The following is a 19,461-nucleotide window of genomic DNA, read 5'->3' on the forward strand; positions in this document are numbered from 1 at the left end:
TTCCATGCTCATGGGCTGGAAGAACAAATATTGTGAAAATGTCTATGCTACCTAAAGCAATCTACATATTTAATGCAATCCCTATCAAACTACCCAAAATTTTTCTTCAAAGAAATGGAACAAATAATCCTAAAACTTACATGGAACCATAAAAGACCCCTAATAGCCACAGGAATGTTGAAAAAGAAAGCCAAAGTTAGTGGCATCACAATTCCAGACTTCAAGTTCTATTACAAAGCTGTAATCATCAAGACAGTATGGTACTGGCACAAAAACAGACACAAAGATCAATGGAACAGAACAGAGAGCCCCGAAATAGACCCTCAACTCTATGGTCAACTAATTTTCAGCAAAGCAGGAAAGAATGTCCAATGGAAAAGAGACAGTCTCTTCAACAAATGGTGTTGGGAAAATCGGACAGCCACAAGCAAAAGAATGACCCTGAACCATTTCCTTATACCACACACAAAAATAGACTCAAAATGGATAAAGGACCTCAATGTGAGATAGGAATCCATCAAAATCTTTGAAGAGAACACAGGCAGCAACCTCTTCCACCCCAGCTGCAGCAACTTCTTCCTAGAAACATCGCCAAAGGCAAGGGAAGCAAGGGCAAAAATGAACTACCGGGACTTCATCAAGATCAAAAGCTTTTGCAGAGCAGAGGAAACAGTCAACAAAACCAAAAGACAACTGACAGAATGGAGAAGATATTCGCAAATGATGTATCAGATAAAGGGCCAGTATCCAAAATCTATAAAGAACTTACCAAACTCAAAACCCAAAGAACAAATAATCCAATCAAAAAATGGGCAGAGGGGGCAAATAATCCAATCAAAAAATGGGCAGAGGGGGCGCCTGGGTGGCTCAGTGGTTTGGGCTGCTGCCTTCGGCTCGGGTCATGATCTCAGGGTCCTGGGATCGAGCCCCGCATCGGGCTCTCTGCTCCGCAGGAAGCCTGCTTCCCTCTCTCTCTCTGCCTGCCTCTCTGCCTACTTGTGATCTCTCTCTGTCAAATAAATAAATAAAATCTTTAAAAAAAAAAAAAACAAACAAACGAAAAAAATGGGCAGAGGACACGAACAGACATTTTGGCAAATAAGACATCCAGATGGCCAAAAGATACATGAAAAAGTGCTCCACATCACTCGGCATCAGGGAAATACAAATCAAAACTACAATGAGATACCACCTCACACCAGTCAGAATAGCTAAAACTAGTAAGTCAGGAAACAACAGATGTTGGAGAGGATGTGGGGAAGGGGGAGCCCTCCTGCACTGTTGGTGGGAATGCATGTTGGTACAGCCACTCTGGAAAACAGCATGGAGGTCCCTCAAAAAGTTGAAAACAGAGCTACCCTGTGACCTAGCAATTGCACTACTGGGTATTTACCCTAAAGATACAAATGTAGTGATCAAAAGGGGCACATGCACCCGAGTATTTATAAGAGCAATGTCCACAATAGCCGAACTATAGAAAGAACCTAGATGTCCATCAACTGATGAATGGATAAAGAAGAAGTGGTGTACATATATATACACATACACACACAATGCAATACTATGAAGCCATCAAAAAAAAATGAAATCTTACCATTTGCAATGATGTGAATGGAACTATAGAGTATTATGCTGAGCGAAATAAGTCAATCAGAGAAAGACAATTATCATATGATCTCCCTGATATGAGGAATTTGAGAGGCAGAGGGTTTCGGTGGTAGGGAAGGAAAAAATGAAACAAGATGGGATCGGAAGGGAGACAAACCATTAGAGACTCTTAATCTCACAAAACAAACTGAGGGATGCTGGGGGGGTGTGTGGAAAGGATGGTGGGTTATGGACATTGGGGAGGGTATGTGATATGGTGAGTGCTGTGAAGTATGTAAGCCTGACAATTCACAGACCTGTGCCCCTGGGGCAAATAATACATTATATGTTAATAAAATAATTAATAAAAAAAGCTTCGTATTAATTCATGACAGATGACTGGCCAACAAGATTTTCACATGAACAGAAGACAAAAATAAGGTCAAAACAAGACCTATTTGCTAACCTACAAAATATAATTCAGGTCTTGGAGTTTCTCAAGCCTAGGTCTGCATTAAAAAATTCCTTAACACCAGGGGAACGCCACCTGCTGCACAGCCTTACCAGCTTTGGGGTCCAATACCAAGCCTCCAGCATAAGCTGCTTTCTTACGTCCTTTCTTATATTTATTGGCATCTCCATCTATATCTTCATCTTCATCTCCCTAATATCAAATGGAAAAGTTACTTCACCAGCCAGCAACTAATTAACAATTAAGTTTTATGATTCCCCCCTTTCCAACTGCAATACACAACTCTAACAAACGTTCTTTAGTTTTAGCTAGTGGTCCTGCCTGCGGGGAACAACAGTTACTATATTATGTTCATAAACCCAAATGAATGCCAAGCATGGGAGTCACCAAAACACTATACCTCTAAGTTTATAAATATGCAAATTCTACTTTATTGAATTCACAGAACTTTTTATTTTTTAAATCAATGGATACTAAAATTACAATGCTTCATATTATATAAAATCTAATACAGTAAGAGTCCTCTTAAATTCATTATTCTAACAATCATGATATATAAATATTAAATATTTTATATGATCATTATTTTCACTAGTGTGGACACCTTAAAGTAAGTTTGTCCATATATTAAAAATTCATTTCCAAGTAGTTCATTATTGATGAATACTCAACACTTCAGAAGTCAAACTCCTGTAAGTTAACATTCTCTATACCAGTTTTGATAATGTACATAAAACAAATACAAGTATTTGAATCATCTTAACATTAACTTCCCCTCTTTGAGTCAGTTGCTATCAGTGATGACAAAACGGTAGCTAAGTTTTATTTCCAATATCATGGAGGCCATTTCAGAAAACTCAATGTGGTGACCTAATTCTATTAGCATATAAAAACACAACAAAGCCACAAAAAATAAAGGCTCATGCATTTAAGGAAATAAAAGGTTTAACTGGTATCTAACTCTGGATACAGCTAAGATGGCAAAACACTTTCCTAGTATGATCACCCTTCAGAGACTCAATGCTGTCCTCAAAGAATTTCGTATTTTACAAAAAATTTTTATCTACACAGAAAAAGTGAAGAAGGAAATCACCACACAAACACAACTGAATGACTAACATGATTTCTATAGTATACAGGAGATTAATAATTTTGGAACCAGAAGTTATCACAGCAAAAAGCTATCTCGGTAATAAAAGGGGGGTGGAGGGTTTAATAAAAAAGGCAAAACACTACACAATTTTGGACCCACCAGTTTTTGCTGAGGCTTTCTGAAAATCTGCTTGTCAGGCACAATATAGTTGTTTTCATAAAATGCATGAAGCAACAAGAACTCATTACGCTCGGATCGTCCACCCATCAGCGTCCTAGACTATTAAATAGAATTTCTTTTTTAATTTAAGCTCAAAACTGTAACAAACAAAAGCAACTTTAAGGTGGTAAATTTAATCATAGCACCTCCTCCACAATCATTCTTCCTAATAAGGGCTGCTTCAAAAATAAGAAGGTACAAAATTCATTCTACCATTTTCTTTAAGCATTGTACTTAAAAAGAGACAAAGAAAGCTTAAAATACTAACACCACTTGGGCTATTTCTTTACTCCCAAATAGACCATTCCACACATCAGACACATCCAGATGTTAGAAATGATCCTTATGTTCACCAAAATTTCAACATACTGCACCTGGCTTTCCTCCCCTTCTCGCAGCCAGTTCATTTCACAAAAGCAGCCCAGCTTCCAGAATACAAGTTACTCATTTTATAAGCATGCATTTAGACTCATTATCATATAACAACTACCCCAAGCAAACACTGAATCCAACAGGAAATGCTTTTTCCCCCTTTCTAAGTTAAATTTACCATAATGTTCCCAGCGATGTTAGTGATCTGCAATGCTAATGGAAGAACATTTAGCTCACACATGATCTGCAAAATGAACCTGGCATCTTTCCAGGTATGTTCCAACAGGTACAACAGATGAGAAGATTCACTGTACAGAAAAGTAAGAATGAAACAGAATCAAGTAATTAAAAGAAACAATGACTATAATCAGAACTTCATAAAACATTACAAAAAAATTTTGGTATGAGTAACTTCAGAGCAATGGCACCTTGGCTTTGGAAACAGTTTAAAATAAGGCTGGTATGAAACCATGAATTCATTCATGTCATTGATCCCAAAGCCCTCCTCTAAAACATGCACCCAAAAAAATCCCACAAATATAAAATAAAATTATGTGTTAACTAAGACCTGAAAACTACCTAAATTCTTGTATTCATTCCACCTAATAAGTATGTGTTATACAACGACTATGTGCCAGGCATAGTTCTGATTCTGGCTGTAACCAAAAGACAAAATTACCTGTCCTCATGGGTCTTATGCCCTCATGGGGGAAACAGAGTATAAATTAAAATACATATATATAGTAGGTTATATAATGCTGTGTTAAGGAGAAAAAATTAAGCAGCAAAGAAAATATTAAGTATCAGGAGCAGAAATTGAAATTTTAGTTAGGGAACCAGGGAAGAGTCCACTTAGAATAAAGAACCAGAAGAGGTGAGGAAGCAATCCTTCTGAATGGGTATCTGAGGTAAGAGCATCCAGCCAAACAGAACAGCACATTCAAAGGCTCTGAGCTGACCACAAATGTGGTACTTTCAGGACCAGAAAGGAGAGCAGGGTCTCATGATGGAAAGTGAAGGACAGAGTTAAAGGTAGAGAGAGAAACACTGTATAGGACCTTGTAAGGCAGAGCAAGAACTCTGGTTTTTACTCTAAATGAAACAGTCACTGGAAGACTTTGAGCAGAGTGTAGTATCTGACTTAACTTTAGCAAGATAACTCTGGTTCCTGGGTTGAAAACAGACAGCAAGGATCAAGGGGAAAAGCAAAGAGACCAACAAAGAGGCTGACTATGACTATTAAACCAGGGGAAAGAGGAGGGTAGCGCAGACCAGGATGGGTTCAGTGGAGAGGAAAAGAAGTGGTCAGCTCTAGACATATTTTGAAGATAAAGCTGACAGGAGTCTGTGATGGCTCAAACATGGGATATCTACCAGAAAGAGGAATCATGGAAGCCTCAAAGTTTTGGGGCCAAATAGGACTTTGGAGATTTCTAAGAGTACTGGAAAAATAAGAGCTGTCACTCTTAAGGAGGAACTACAAGAGTAGCCTAGGGCAAAAGATCAGAAGTTGAGCTTCTGAACAAGTCAGGCTGGAGGTTCGTATTAGACATCAAGTAAAACAGGCAGTTGGGTAGAGGAGTCTGGAATTCAAAGGAAAGATCTAAGCTGAAGATACACAAGAGGGAGGCGTCAGCACCCACATGGTACTGAAATTTCTGAGACTCGATAAGATCACCTAGAAAGAATATAGTCAGAAAGACAAGCAGCTCAAGGACTTGGGAAGAATGGGCAGAAAAGAGCAAGTGGCAAGAGGAGCAGAAGAAACTTTGTTAGGAAATAATCAAGCGCAAAGATTCAGTTGCACAAAATGAGTAAGTTCTGGAGGTCTAATATATAGCAATGTGACTACAGTTAACAATACTGTATATTATCATATATTTAAAATTTGCAAAGAGGGTAAATCTAAAGTATTGTAACCACAAAAAAATAGTAACCATGTGAGGTGACGGATATGTTAAATCACCTTACGGTGATTGTTTTATAATGTATATATTTATCAAACATCAGTTTGTATACCTTAAATATATATAATTTCTATTTGTCGATTTTACTCCAATAAAGATAGGAAAAAATAATCAAGTAATATCTCTATATAACTTAGTGATTCTCAGTTTTTCTAATTTCTAAAAGATTTACACTATCTCCTGAATTAAAGAATTAAGGGTAGAAACCTCATTATCACATCAATTTTCAAACCGCTCTTAGGAAACATCTATATGAGGTTAGGATGAGTAAGGGAGAAAAACATACACTGATAAAATCAAAATACTTCAAGAGACAAAATAATTTAAGTTATTAAAGTAACAGATGCTGGTGCTGACACAAAGGCAGATCCCCCTCCAGGAGACCAAACAGTCCTGGTCCCTCCAGCCTGGGGTGACAATGGCCTCTTGCTATTGCTCAAAACACACCAACTCCAAAGCATCCAGGATCATACCTGTACATATTTCGTACATTCTCCATTGGGATTTCAAATCTTTCGGTTCTCAGAATCTGTTGAACAAGTTCAGACAAATGGTAGCTTTTACAGCGAATCAATTCCTTTGCTGAAATTTCCACATCACAGATCATTCGGCCACAGGTAGCATTTCTTTCACCAAATCCACCCCTGCCCTACAAGGGGAGGACAAAAAGCAAATCCCACGGATGAGCAGACACTGGGAACATTCTGTTCTATCTTGTTTTGAAGAGCCCAGAATTATAATGAAGAAACTCTCAATCTCCCATTCACTCACTTAGTCAGCCACTCAAATATTTCTGAATGTATGGGGCTCCTGGGTGGCTCAGTCGGTTAAGCGTCTGCCTTCAGCTCAGGTCATGATCCCATGATCCTAGTCCTGGGATCAAGGCCCATATCAGGCTCTCTGAGCTGATCAGGAGCTGCTGAGCAGAAAGCCTGCTTCTCCCTCTCCTCCTGCTGCTCCCCCTGCTTGTTCTCTCTCTCTCCCTCTTTCTGTCAAGCAAATAAATAAAATCTTTAAAAATATATTTCTGAATGTCCACTATGTAGCTGACACTGTTTTAAGCACTAGGGAGACAGCAGTGAGCAAAACAGAAAAGACTACTGATCTCAATTGAAATAGACAACAAAAAAACAGACATCAAAAGCAAGGAACGATATAGTTTTAGGAGGTAATAAGCATATGGAAAAGAGAAAAACTAGAACGGGTGATGAAAATGAGAATTCAGGGGGCTGCACCTTAAATAGGGTAGTCATTGTAGACCTCCCTCAGAAGATGCCATATAAAGAAAACTGTGAAAGGGTGAGGAGTTGGTAAATCAAGTGCTGGGATGAAGCTTAATAACAATTCTAACACTGTAAAGATAAGAACAGGAAAAGAAGCAAGAGCACTAGCTCCAACTCCAATCTGCAGCAGCAGAATCCACTGGAGACTATTTTAAAAAGGTACAGATTCCTAAGTTTTCTGATGAGGCAACATGCTCATTTTACTTAGAAGTTTTAAGTAAAATAAGACTTCAAGCAAAGAGCACTCTCAGGCTTAGGAAATGAAGGTGGCTTCATACAAAAACCACCAAAGCCTCCCTAAGTTAAACAAGCACGTAGAATGAAAAATACATAGACATTTAAAGTTAAGACAGGCCAGGTTTAAAACCTCAGTTTTAACCCTACAACCTTGAACAAGTTCTGTCATCCCTGTGAGAAGTACAGGGAAACTGGAGTTGCTGTGACAGCCAACTAACACACAGGCACTTAGCCCACGGCCTTCTTACACATTCAACGTCAGCTCCCTCCCACTCTTCCTTCCCCTCTCAGTCCTGAAGGCTAACACTCACTGATCTCTGAACCCCGCAACTCTGCTCTAAGGGCTACAGCATCGGTAACGCTGAAAGTGGAGGTAACATGTATGTGCCATCTCTAGGTTCTAATAGCTAATTTTAAAAACTACCAGTGGTTTCAACCAATAAAATGCTACATTCAAAGGAAAAGATTGTTTAGTGCCAAAGTTAAAATGTCCTCTCACAAGACAACCAATTCTCAAAGAAGCAGTGTGTTCCCAGGTAGCTATTCCACAAAAAGAAGTCAAGTCAAGAAGTAAGATTTTGAAAACTATTATTACCCCAAGCTTTGGCATGTTGGATCGCTTCAGTCGACCTATCTTGGACCAGTGAGGAACTTTGCACACATTAATTCTCTGCAGGAGCACTTCCAGTTCAAATCCATAAATATTATGACCCTAGTCAGAAAAAGAAGGCAGCCAGTAACATTATAACAAACGCAAATTAGAGGATTTATCTTCATATGCACAGAATTTCTGTGCCCTCTCTTTTTTCTGGTCTCTAATTGAAGGCATCATGAGCTTACCTTCGATTGGGGTCCTTTCTTCTTCAGGAATGTATTCATCAGCAGCATTCATTAGCCTTGACATTAACAAAGCTGCTAAGCAGATTGCTAGAGTAAACTTTTATTTCATCCTAATTGATGCAAGGTTCATATGATGTCTTTTAATTTGCTGCTCATGCCTCACAGTCTCAGAGGCAAATTTTTATGTTCCATACTTTTTCGTGATCAGTAAAAACTATGTTCACATATTTCCATTTTAATTCCTTAAAATCTGAGAACCTACCTGTGTTGTGTAATAGTTTATACAGACTTCTTAGAAAACTCAGGAACTGCATCTACTCTCTTCTTAAAGAACTGAGTTCAAATACTACTGATTTAGACTCTTAATCAATGCATAACAAACTATACAATATCAGGTGATAGTTCAAATTAGGAAACAAAACTATACCAAGTATAAATTATCTCAAAAATGCAACTACAGACCTGGATGGCTTAGTCAGTTAAGCATCCAACTCTTGATTTTGGCTCAGGTCTTAATCTCAGGTTTCTGGGTTCAAGCACCACACTGGACTCCACACTGGGCATGGAGCCTACTTAAAAATAAAATAAACAGGGGCACCTGGGTGGCTCACTGGGTTAAGTCTCTGCCTTCAGCTCAGGCTATGATCTCAGGGTCCCGGGATTGAGCCCCGCATCAGGCTCTCTGCTCATCGGGAATTCTGCTTACCCCCACTACCTGCCTCTCTGCCTACTTGTAATCTCTCTCTCTTGATCTGTCAAATAAATAAATAAAATCTTTAAAAGTAAATAAATAAAATAAAATAAACAAAAATGCAACCAAATTTTCCACATCTATAATGATAATTTCCATCATGTGAAAAGTATGGTTCACTGTCTACAGTTTACTTAAAAACGAGATGAAGCTTAAAACAAATCAGATCAATAGACTCACTTGTTATTAATTTTAATTAAAAATGTGTACCATGGGAAGCTATAGGTAGAAGAATGAAACTCGACCATTCTCTTACACCGTACACAAAGATAAACTCAAAATGGATAAAAGACCTCAGCGTGAGACAGGAATTCATCAGAATCCTAGAGGAGAACATAGGCAGTAATCTCTTCAATATCAGCCACAGCAACTTCTTTCAAGATATGTCTCCAAAGGCAAAGGAAACAAAAGTGAAAATAAACTTTTGGGACTTCATCAAAATCAAAAGCTTCTGCACAGCAAAGGAAACAGTCAAAAAAAACAAAGAGGCAACCCACAGAATGGGAGAAGATATTTGCAAATGACAGTACAGACAAAAGGTTGATATCCAGGATCTATTAATTTTAATCAAAAATGTGTACCACTATATATTTATGGCAGTTTTGTCTATTAAATTAAGAAACACAAGGACATGAGAAAGTCTCATTTCCAAATTATCATTCCTGGGATTACAGATGCTCACCAGTGTCAGGATTCTCTCTCATATCAGATCAGTTTGGACTTCTCACACACAGACTTGGCTCTAATACCCTAAGGCAGGCCAGATATCCGAGGCACCAAGACATCTCCTTGGGGTCTGAGAGATACTACTAGGGGACAATGGGTGAGGACCTAGTTCTGAGCCAGAGTACCAAAGCAGGACATTCTGGACAGAATCTTCCTGGTGCTTTCAAGGTGTATAACAAAATATGTAATACCTAGAATACTGGAAGAGAAGCAGACACTTGCTAACAACCTATAGGCTCTAGGTAATCTGGCCACACCATGGTCAAGAAAGTTGTCCAAGAGCAAGAGTGAATGTGGAAAAATATATACCACACATTTCTTGCAAGGCTTACATATAACCAAATTACCAATATCACACTTAAAATACATGCATTTATATCCTACTTTCCTCCAAAACAACCAAAAGCACAACATAATTTGATCCATTAACTGAAAAAAAAGGAAGAAATCCTATCAAACTAAAGCCAGAGCAAAGCAAAATGTTGCTTTATGACTCTTAAAAACTGGGGCAAACATAATTCAATGAATTATTACTCTTCCCATCTAACGGGAATATATTTGGTTATGAAGAGGAAAAAAAAATCCTAGCCCTGACCTCTCAAAGAATAGGTCATAGAGATCCACTAAGCTCAGGGCAACTTACGGGCTCAATCAGTAGAATATACAACTCTTGATCTTAGGGTCGTAAGTTTGAGCCCCATGTTGGGTTGTAGCTACTACTTAAAATAAAGAGAGAGAGAGAGAGAGAACCACTGAGCTCATAAAATGAAAATACTTAACACTTTGGAGACCGACACCAAATCAAGGGAATTAACTCCTCTGGCCACTATACAGAGAAACCCACTGTCAACACAAGTTTACTTACTTACACGCTGGTCTCTCTAAAGTGGAAATAAGTGGAATATCCTGAACTTCAACAATAACATGAGTTGCTTTTCTCTTAGAGGAAAATAACTACTTTATAGTGGGCTGGCTCTTCCCTCCCCTTTTCTATTGGCAGAAACTACAGCAATTCCCACCAGTACATAAGGTCATTTCTTCTCTGAAGATTCAAAAATAAAGAACTCATAAACTGAACAATAAAAAAAAACCCACCCAGTTAAAAAATGGGCAGAGGACCTGAACAGACATTTCCCAAAAACACCTACAGATGGCCAATAGGCACATGAAGAGATGTTCAATGTCACTAACTATTAGGGAAATACAAATCAAAACCACCTCAACACCTATTAGAATGGCTATTATCAAAAGGACAAGAAATAACAAGTAGAGAGGAAGTGGAGAAAAAGGAACTCTCCTATTACTGGCGGGAATGTAAACTGATGCAGCCACTGCAGAAATCAGTTTGGAGATTCCTCAAAAAAATTAAGAATAAATCTACAATATGATTCAGCTATTCCACTTTGGGTATTTATATGAATGTGAAAACACTAATTCAAAATGACAGATGCAGCCCTATGTTCATTTATAAGAACCAAGGTATCAAAACAACCTAAACTGTCCATCAACGGATGAATGGATAAAGAGGATGTGGTACATGCACACACAATGGAAGAATGATATCACGCTTTTTGCAACATGAATGGACCTTGAGGGTATTATGCTAAATGAAGTACGTCAGATTTCACTCATCATATGGAACCTAAAGCATGTGGAATCTAAACAAATGAACAAACAAAATTACACAAAAACAAACAGTGATAGAGAACACACTGCTAACTACCAGAAGGAAAGGGACTTGGGGGTTGGGCAAAAAAAGTGAAGGCTATGGTGACTAACGGTAACGAGGCTCTTGGCAGTCATCACTTTGTAGTGTATACAGACGTCAAATTATAATACTATACACCTGAAACTTAAGTCATGTTATACAATTTTACCTAGATCAAAAAAAAAAGATTCTCTGCTGCTCAGTAAGTACTGAAAAGAAAACTATTAAGGAATGAGGAGCTCCCCTATGGCATGATGAGACATCTACTCACCACAATGATATCAGGATCAATTTTGTGAACTTTGGCGAGGAAAAAACCTAGCAATGTTCTTTCTGTTGCAGCAATCTCAACCTTCACATTCTGTTAGATAAAAACATACCAGTCATTTACTCTTTACTTTTAAATACTATACTCAGTTCCTTGTTCAAGCAGGGTTAGATTTCTGAGAATTAAAAGAATCCACCCAGGGGCACCTGGAGGGCTCAGTCAGTTAAGTGTCTGCCTTTGGGTCCAGGGATCGAGTCCCAAGTTGGGCACTGGACTCCCTGCTGAGCCTCTTCCCCCCCCCCCCCCTTAGTCAGGTGCATGTGCATGCGCTCTCTCTCTCTCTCTCAAAATAAACAAATAAAATATTAAAAAAAACAAAAACAAAGAATCCATCTTTTTAAAAACTAAATGAAGCAATGCTGATTCTAGGTTTCACAGTAATAACTGCTGAAAGTCTCTAAGGAGCTCATAGAAGTAAATGTATAAATAAAGCAAAACTTTAAATGCTGAGCACTATGAAGTGCAGACATGTCCCCCCACAGGGACACACTTGTGTATCTGGACGCATATGAACAAGCATATGAATCCAAGTACCTGTCAAAAACACACTTACTTTCCTGTATAATCCCTGGTAGACTTTACTGTTTACGTATTTGCCACACAAAGAAATCCCAAAGATTGTATAAACTAATCTCCATGAGTGGTGTAAGAACCCATAAATAAGAAACTAGACTGAAAACAAACATACATTTAAGAATTATAGGTGTCTTCAGTAAAAATAAAACCTATCTTCACACAAAAGGCTTCCATTTAGATTACTGAATATAAATCAGGTATTCAAAAGATCCACTCTTATTAAGACACTCTTAAAATGGAAGTTGATAGCTATGTGTTTTCTACAACTAACTTGGCTACAAATATCAGTTAGACTCTAAATGAATTTTCCTAGATCATTTTACTTGGATAGGTAATTCAGAGCACTTCACAAATAACAGCCTGATCCAACAGTACCCCCCAGACTGCTGGACTTCTCCAGCCAACTTAAATAAGTGGAGCCTGACATAGTTGCTAAAATTTTGCCAAGTGAGGATATTAAAAAAAGAAAAACAACTCACAAATTTATGAACACAAACATTTTACAAAAGAAACACTCTCTAAAGCAAATTCTTTACATTGAATACATTTACCTTTGTGACAGACTCACTACATTACACTACTTTTTTCCCACCCCTATTTTATTAACAACCCAAGAAAACTTCATGGAGTATATTGGCAGTTGAGAGATCACTGATCAATTCTGACTAGCCGATATCAATCTTTCCAAAATGTGTCCCCTTTACTATCCACAGTATTCCCAACTTCACTTGGCTTTCTTCAAGCTGGAGGATGGGGGAAGGAGCTCTACCCAATACTTCATCAAAACAGTAATCATGCATTTTGGAAATATTTCCACTTAAGCTCTCTGAAGGAGGATTTGAGCCTACCCATTATTTTCTCATTATTTTCAGGTGGCGAAACATTTAAACATTGTTAAATGTTTCTACTTTCATATTTCTAATACATTTTGAGTGGATTAAATGCCATAGTCCAATGTAGCAAGAACAGATCTAATAAATTAACACATAAAATAGCCTAGTCTACTAATCCACACCATCCTCTTTTTCTTTTCCTAAACAAATAGATGCTTCATATTTAAAAGGAATAAATGATGAGTTCCTTACCTTTTCCTTAATGTCTTCTTTGAAAGTATATGGGAAAATACAGTCCTTCGGTTTAGACACAACTATAAGAAGGCAAAAAATAAAGATTCCATCACCTTCTTAGTCCAATTTCAAGTATACACATGCTGCATGTTTCCAAATGGAAACTGTCTTAAATATAAACAAATACCCCCTACCTCTAAAGAGTTAAGAGTTCCAAGTATTTCCACCGGTCATGTTGTTGGACCTCAAAAGGAAAGCCAGAACAAGCAATCCTAAAATTCATTATGGAACCACAAAAGACACCGAGTAGCCCAAACAATCTTGGTAAAGAAGAACAAAGCAAGAGACGTCATGCTCCCTGATTCCAAACTATACTCCAAAGCTGCAGTCATCAAAACAGTATGGTACTAAGATAAAAAGACACCTAGATCAATGGAACAGAACAGAGATCCAAGAAATTAATGCGTGCATACATGATCAATTAATTTTTGACAAAAGAGGCATGAATATACAATGGGAAAAGAATAGTCTCTTTACTAAATGGTAAAACTAGACAGCCACAAGTAAAAGAATGAAACTGGACCACAATCTTACACCATACACAAAAACTAAAGGAAAATGCATTGAAGACGTGAATATAAAAACTCGAAACCATTAAATTCTTAGAAGAAAACAGGCAGTAAGCTGCCTGACATTGGTCTTGGTGATGATTTTTGGATTTGACACCAAAAGCAAAGGCATCAAAAGCAAAAATAAGCAAGTAGGACTACATCACAATAAAAAGCTCTTGCAGAGCAAAGAAAACTATCAACAAAATGAAAAGGTGACCTAACAAAAGGGAGAAAATATTTGCAAATCATGTATGTAATAGGAGGTTAATATCCAAAATACACAAGGAACTCCTATAACTCAATAGCAATAAAACAAACAATCCAACTAAAAAATGGGCAAAGGCCTGGGGGGGGATGGCTGAGCCTGGTGGTGGGTATTAAGGAGGGCACATATCGCATGGAGCACTGAGTCTTATAGGCAAACAGTAAATTATGGAACACTACATCAAAACTAATGATGTACTGTATGGTGACTAACATAACATAATTAAAAAAATGGGCAAATGCTGGGGCACCTGGCTGGCTCAGTCGGTAGAACAAGTAACTCTTGATCTCAGGGTCATGAGTTCAAACCCCATACTGGGCATGGAACCTACTTTAAAAAAAAAATGGGCAAAGGTTCTGAATAGACATTTTTCCAAAGAAGACATACAGATAGCCAACAGGTCCATGAAAAAGTGGTCAACATCACAATTATCAAAGAAATGCAAATCAAAACCGCACAGGGATATCATCTGACATGTGTCAGAATTGCTATTATCAAAAAGACAAGAGGGGCACCTGGCTGGCTCAGTCAGTAGAACATGTGACACTTGATCTCAGGATTCCAAGTCCAAGCTCCACCTTAGGCCTAGGATGTGGAGTAAAGTGAACCCTTGTATCCTGTTAGTGGGAATGAAAACTGTGTACAGCCGCTGTGGAAAGCAGTATGGAGGTCTCTCAAAAAAAAAAAAAAAAGAAAGAAAGAAAGAAATATACGCTATGATCTAGGTATTCTACTTCTGGGTATTTGAAGAAAATGACATCACTAACTTGAAAAGATCTCTGCACCCGCATGTTCACTGCAACATTATTTACAAGAGCCAGGAAATGGAAGCAACCTAAGTCCTTGTCAATGGATGAACAGAAAAAGAAAAGTAGTATACTTATACAACAGATTATTATTTGGCCATAAAAAAGAATGAAATGTCACAAATCTTGCCCTGGATAGACCATGGATAGACCATGAAGGGCATTATAGTAAGCAAAGTCAGACAAAGAAAGATAAATACTGTATGATCTCACTTATACGTGCAATCTAAAAAAACAATGACAAAATGAGGTCATAGATACCAGTAACAGACTGATGGTTCCTGGAAGTGCGATGGGATGTGAGGATAGAGGAGGGACTGGGTTAAGAGGGTCAACAGGTGCAAACTTCAGTTATAAAATAAGTCATAGAGATGTAATGTACAGCACAGTGACTATAGTTAGTAATACTCTCTTGCATGTTTGCAAATTGTCATGACAGTAAATCTTAAAAGTTCTCATCAAGGGGTGCCTGGGTGGCTCAGTGGGTTAAGCCTCTGCCTTCGGCTTAGGTCATGATCTCAGGGTCCTGGGATCGAGTCCCATTGGGCTATCTGCTTAGCGGGGAGCCTGCTTCCTCCTCTCTCTCTCTGCCTACTTCTGATCTGTTTGTCAAATAAATAAATTTTAAAAAAAAAGTTCTCATCAAAAGAGAAACCATTTTTCTATGATGACAGATGTTAATTAGGATTATTGTGGTGATCATTTCATGATACACACAATAATCAAACTGTCATGCTGCACACCTGAAATTAAAATAATGTTACATGTCAATTTTACCTCAATTTTTATAAAGTTTAAAAGACTGATTAAACAAAAAAGAACAGTCATGGACAGAACCCTAAGTCCCTATAATTGTTTAAAACTACTTTCATGAAACATCTTCTACCCATCTAAGTCAGAATGGAGGATGTTTAACAGTCTTGCCCAAAGGGAATCCCCCCATCACCAAAGACTTAACCAGTATACAATGAAGGATCTCCAAACTTCTCCAAGTTAGAAAGATAAAGATGACCAGTTTCCTTCACTGTAAATTAACCACCACTCAAAACAGCTGTTCACACGGTGACATACACAGAGCAGGTGAATAAATGCATGTTGAGATGAGCTCACAACTGCTCTCTTCCACATATTTTCCAGAGTATTCTCACCATTTTTTTGTTCTATGTATTCCACCCCACTTAAAGAGTGAAACTTCGCAATACTACTAATACATGATATTCACTTCTCTACTTGTTTTCCTAGTCCTCCTTTCCCAATACCCCAATACCCACAAAATCAGACAGGAGATGCTGCCCCCATCTAACTTGGTTCTAGGCTAGAAAAGATTTCAGGAAATATAATAGATCAATAGTATTATGCCCTTTTCTTAAAAAAAAAAAAGTTATTTAGCTGACTAAGGTCTCCACATGAAATAGGTCAGAACGCTCTTTGGAAACTGACTCATGGCATGCAGGTTCCTGTGTAACATTTTTCACCAAATGAATTTTACACAGAGCAAACTCAGATCTAATTTGATATACTGTAACTCCTCCTAAATAGGCAGACATTCATTTATGCCTGGACATACTGTCTCACCACACAGAAAACTTGGTCAGGCTTCTATGACAGACTTTTAGAAAGACATCATAAAAAGGAAATAGTGATAGTGTAATTCTGACCCAGGAAAAAAAACTAGAATATTCCAATAAAATAACCACTGGAACAGAAAAAAAAATGTCAAACTGCCTCTCAACTTCTGCTCCGTAAACAAAATAAACCAGATGAATAGGATCCACAAATCCAATAAAACTCAGTGTCCACAGCTAACAAAAAAATGAAAAAGAAAACTTCTTTAACAATATGTAATAACTACTCTTAAAAATATCAAAAGAAAAAGTTACTGATCAAATAGCTGGAGAAAAAGGAAGAAAAATTAAAATCAAGCCATTAGAAGACCAGCTAAAAAATATACATACCACAGAAATATGACTGGAAGGGAGGCTGTGGGGGTGCTTTATCCAATGCAAAGCTGTGATGGACCAAAGCTGCCACAGCAATAATCTGCAGATAAAGGAGGGAAAAAGATCACTTATCAAATGCCTACTATGCATTCTGCATTTTCATCAAAACTACCAAGAATATTAAAAGATAAACATTTTCATCCATATGAATATTTTAACTTTTTATTATGAAAGTATTTACACAAACAAAAAACAAAGAAAATAAAAGGTGAAAATAGAAGTTCTGACCCGGAACCAGAACCCAGGACTCTTGACTCCCAGCCAGGGATCTCAAAAGAAATAGGCAAGTGATGTTTAAAGACTCAAACCTTTAAAAAAAAAAAAAAAAAAAGCTATAGATATACATGACCAATAATCTGGAGGATGCCAACCACAGATGAAGCTGGGGAAGAGGAATTGTGTGTATTCTTCATTTTCTTTTTTTGAAATCTGTACTTTCTGGGGCGCCTGGCTGCCTCAGTCAATAGAGCATGTGGATCAAGATCTTAGAGTTGAGATGGGTGTAGAAACTACAACAACAACAATTGGTACTTCCTAAATTGTGTGTGAACGGCAAGTACTGCTGTTGTGATTAGAAACAGTACAGGTATAGGAGAAACTCAAGAAAAAAGCAGAAAATCAAATCACATCTATAATAAAATCCTAGCTTTTTAATAAAATACACTGAGAAAGAAGACAGAAAAGAAATATACAAAAATGTTGATAGTAGTCATCTCTGAAGGTTGGGGTTATTAGGAGACTTTTCTGTCTACAATTTTATATGTTCATATCCAGATTTCAATGTTTTATATCAGCCTGTTCATCGAAGAGCCTAAGTGGTCTCCCTGTTTCTGTGCTGATACTAACAATAGCTTCCCCTGGCACTGTGTTGGAGAAAGCTTGCTGCCCCTGGGGAGAAAAAAGAAACCATTTCTCTGTGCCTAGTTAACTCCTACTCAACCACCAGTACTCAAGGTCCATCCTACTTCTTCAGAAACGACTTTTGGAGTGGACACTGAGGTGTGTCACCCAGAAGTCCTCTTCAGGAAAAGGACCTTCATTTTCCCAACTACGAAGAGAGCTAGAGGCTGACACTCACAGAGGAATCTCTTGGAAGCTGCCTGGGGGGCAACTACACCCACTGTCTAGTTAGTGCCTCAGAAGGGAGAAGGGCTGTTAACTGGTAACAATCGCCCAAACCACTTATCTGAATTCAGAGCAATTCTGAAGGTCGTCGCTATGCCTGAGCTCCCTGGGACTGGCTGACACCTTTGCTGTAACCACAACGCAGTTTTCACCCACCGACAGGCCAACTGCCTTCACTTTTCCATAGGGGCTGACCCTCAGAGCATCCCAAGAAGTTTCCCTAACCAGTGACACTTCTCCGGCCTCCCATCCTAGGGCATCTTCCTTTATTAGATGTTATCCAGAGCACATGTATCCTTTGTAAGCTTTATATCTATTTCTGCTATTAGGCTAATATCTGTCTCCTTCTCTGTCTTTTGAGTCACAAGCATTCCATCACACTAGCACATGGCTTAGAAACATTTGTCAACAACTTTATTAACCAAGTAATCTAAATCCTTAGGAAGCCGTCTAATTTACTTAGGGCTGCAGAATGTCTCTTGTATTCATTCATTCATTCACTCTCTCACTCAACATTTACAAAGAGAAAAAACAGCAAAATCAACTCTCATATACCCATCATCTACCTTCAGTTATCAACTCATCAATATCCCTATCCATTTCCTGGCTCCATCCAGATTATTTGAAGCAAAATCCAGACCTACCACTTTACCCACAAATATTCCAGAATGTATCTATCTGTAAAATAAAGTTTCTCAACCTCAGCACTAGGACATTTTTGACCAAATAACTCTTTGTTACAGGGGCTGTTCTGTTCACTTGATAGGTTTAGCAGCATCCCTTGCTGCCAATAGCACTGCCTTCCACCTCCAAGTCGTGCCAACCAAAAATGTCTCCAGACATGGCTAAGTGTCCTCTAAAGGGCAAAATCTCACCCCAATGAGAATCACTACTTTAAAAGATAGTAAGTTTCTAAAATGTAACACAAGCACAGCTAATACAATTAACAGTAATTCCTTAAGATCACTAAATACCCAGGTAGGATTCAAATTTTCACGTGTTCCAACAATCCCAATTTTATTTATCGAGTAAGCCCAGACTTTGCAAATGGTTGATATGTAGAACTACAGGCACAACCCCTCTCAACCTATTATTTCCCTGCAACTCGTTTGTTGAAGAAACTGGGTCATTCATCCTATAGAGTGCCCCACAGTATTGATTTTGCTGCTTGTATTCCAATAATACTTATATTTTTTAAAGATTTTATCTATTTATTTGACAGACAGAAATCACAAGTAGGCAGAGAAGCAGGCAGAGATAGAGGAGGAAGCAGGCTCCCCGCTGAGCAGAGAGCCCGATGTGGGGCTCGATCCCAGGACCCTGAGATCATGACCCAAGCTAAGGCAGAGGCTTTAACCCACTGAGCCACCCCGGTACCCCAACACTTATATTTAACACTTTCCTGTTTCTGTACTGCCAGTGAATTCA

The 19,461-nt window shown here is 38.2% G+C and overlaps 1 protein-coding gene across 2 annotated transcripts in view; it reads right to left on the reverse strand.

Annotated features, from left to right (window-relative positions):
- Window positions 1-19,461, reverse strand: part of POLA1 (DNA polymerase alpha 1, catalytic subunit) — a 311,518-nt gene that overhangs the window by 259,676 nt on the left and 32,381 nt on the right. For both annotated transcript variants that reach the window (XM_059385000.1, XM_059385002.1), the window contains exons 16-23: window positions 16,864-16,948; window positions 13,245-13,306; window positions 11,527-11,616; window positions 7,826-7,942; window positions 6,184-6,359; window positions 3,922-4,051; window positions 3,312-3,431; window positions 2,152-2,251 (exon numbers count right to left, since the gene is read on the reverse strand). In XM_059385000.1, the coding sequence (XP_059240983.1) occupies window positions 2,152-2,251; window positions 3,312-3,431; window positions 3,922-4,051; window positions 6,184-6,359; window positions 7,826-7,942; window positions 11,527-11,616; window positions 13,245-13,306; window positions 16,864-16,948 (880 nt within the window). The remainder of the gene's footprint in view (window positions 1-2,151; window positions 2,252-3,311; window positions 3,432-3,921; window positions 4,052-6,183; window positions 6,360-7,825; window positions 7,943-11,526; window positions 11,617-13,244; window positions 13,307-16,863; window positions 16,949-19,461) is intronic.

The sequence above is a fragment of the Mustela nigripes genome, chromosome X (genome assembly GCF_022355385.1).
Source record: "Mustela nigripes isolate SB6536 chromosome X, MUSNIG.SB6536, whole genome shotgun sequence".
In the NCBI taxonomy this organism is placed as follows: domain Eukaryota; kingdom Metazoa; phylum Chordata; class Mammalia; order Carnivora; family Mustelidae; genus Mustela; species Mustela nigripes.